A 1181-nucleotide genomic window follows, 5' to 3' on the forward strand; every position below is an offset into this window, starting at 1 on the left:
CTGCCTAGAGCCTGCCTGGCTCACCGAATGAGTGTGGCTACGCTAATGAAAGGAAGTGATGTAACTAGCAGCGTATCTGGCAGCCTCTAACACCATCAGAGAATGAGATCAAGCTGATTTGACTAAACTTGTGTATGACAAGACCTACACTTGTCATATTCCTGTCATTTAATCTTTCCTCACTTGATCATTTTCCCCTGAAACTGTCAGACCAACTAGTCCAAAGTTACCCAAGACCTCCTGTTTTCCCAAGGTAGCTCCATCTTCTCAATGCCTTTGTTAATTTACTTTTGATCAGTTTTGATCAATTTACCTTTGATCAATTTACCAAGTAACCAGAAAACCCTTTAACTCTTCTAGGGCTTCTCTGCGTGAAGGTGGCTAGGACTAGTAATTTTATACTTCTCATCAATAATGTATTTTAAATGTACTTTTTCCGTAAATAAGGAAATATTTGCTCATCCTAATCCCAAATAAATGCCGATAATTCATTGCAGGATAATCCCAGCTATAACTGCCAACCATATGAGTCAGACGGCAGGACGGAAAGGAAGAGCTCAGAGTCTTCTCACAGCCCCAGCCCTGCTTCTCCAGCCCAGGATCAGATTCACGGGAGGTACCCGACAACCCAAGGAATCCACTGCGGCAAGAACAAATTCAAAGCGTCTTTCAGTACTGAAAAATTCAGGCGATACAGTTACGAGGAAAGTACTGTTGGAGACTACGACAGGTTTCTCAAGAGCAGCAGAAACCCCTTCCACCCTTACAAAAGGCAGATTAGCGAAGACGTCTTCCAGGACGCACATCAAGCCCTCCCGCCTGAAGGATCGCCCTTCAAAAATGCTAGGAGCATCGATGGTTTTGAGGGTCTACCAGGATCTACAGGGCCTGACGAGTCAGAGTCATTTCCCACACATATCCCCAACATCTCTACAGAGCAGCCGTGGTGTAACAGCCTCCAGTACAGCGCCGCAGCGCAAGATCACGGTTCACAAGTCATGGTCAGTATTTTTTTCCATTTTTTCCCCTGTTTTCAATAGCAAAAGTATGTTCTGGAATTCTTTTATGATCTCTTAAAGTGATTGCAGGGATATTTAGTCTCTTGTCAAGTTGCAGGCTAGAGCTCAGGATAGACACTCGTATTTATTTGTCAAAGTTTTCTATTTCATGGCCTTTCCCTA

General features: G+C 43.9%; 1 protein-coding gene across 1 annotated transcript in view; it reads left to right on the forward strand.

Moving 5' to 3' along the window:
• Positions 1–497: 497 nt before the first annotated feature.
• FOXN1 (forkhead box N1) overlaps positions 498–1181 on the forward strand; it is a gene marked incomplete at both ends in the record, with an annotated part of 12246 nt that continues 11562 nt past the window's right edge. The window contains one exon of the mRNA XM_010141007.1: positions 498–1001. Coding sequence (XP_010139309.1) covers positions 498–1001 — 504 coding nt within the window. The remainder of the gene's footprint in view (positions 1002–1181) is intronic.

This window comes from Buceros rhinoceros, unplaced genomic scaffold (assembly GCF_000710305.1).
Source record: "Buceros rhinoceros silvestris isolate BGI_N320 unplaced genomic scaffold, ASM71030v1 scaffold10138, whole genome shotgun sequence".
NCBI classification, from domain to species: Eukaryota; Metazoa; Chordata; class Aves; order Bucerotiformes; family Bucerotidae; genus Buceros; species Buceros rhinoceros.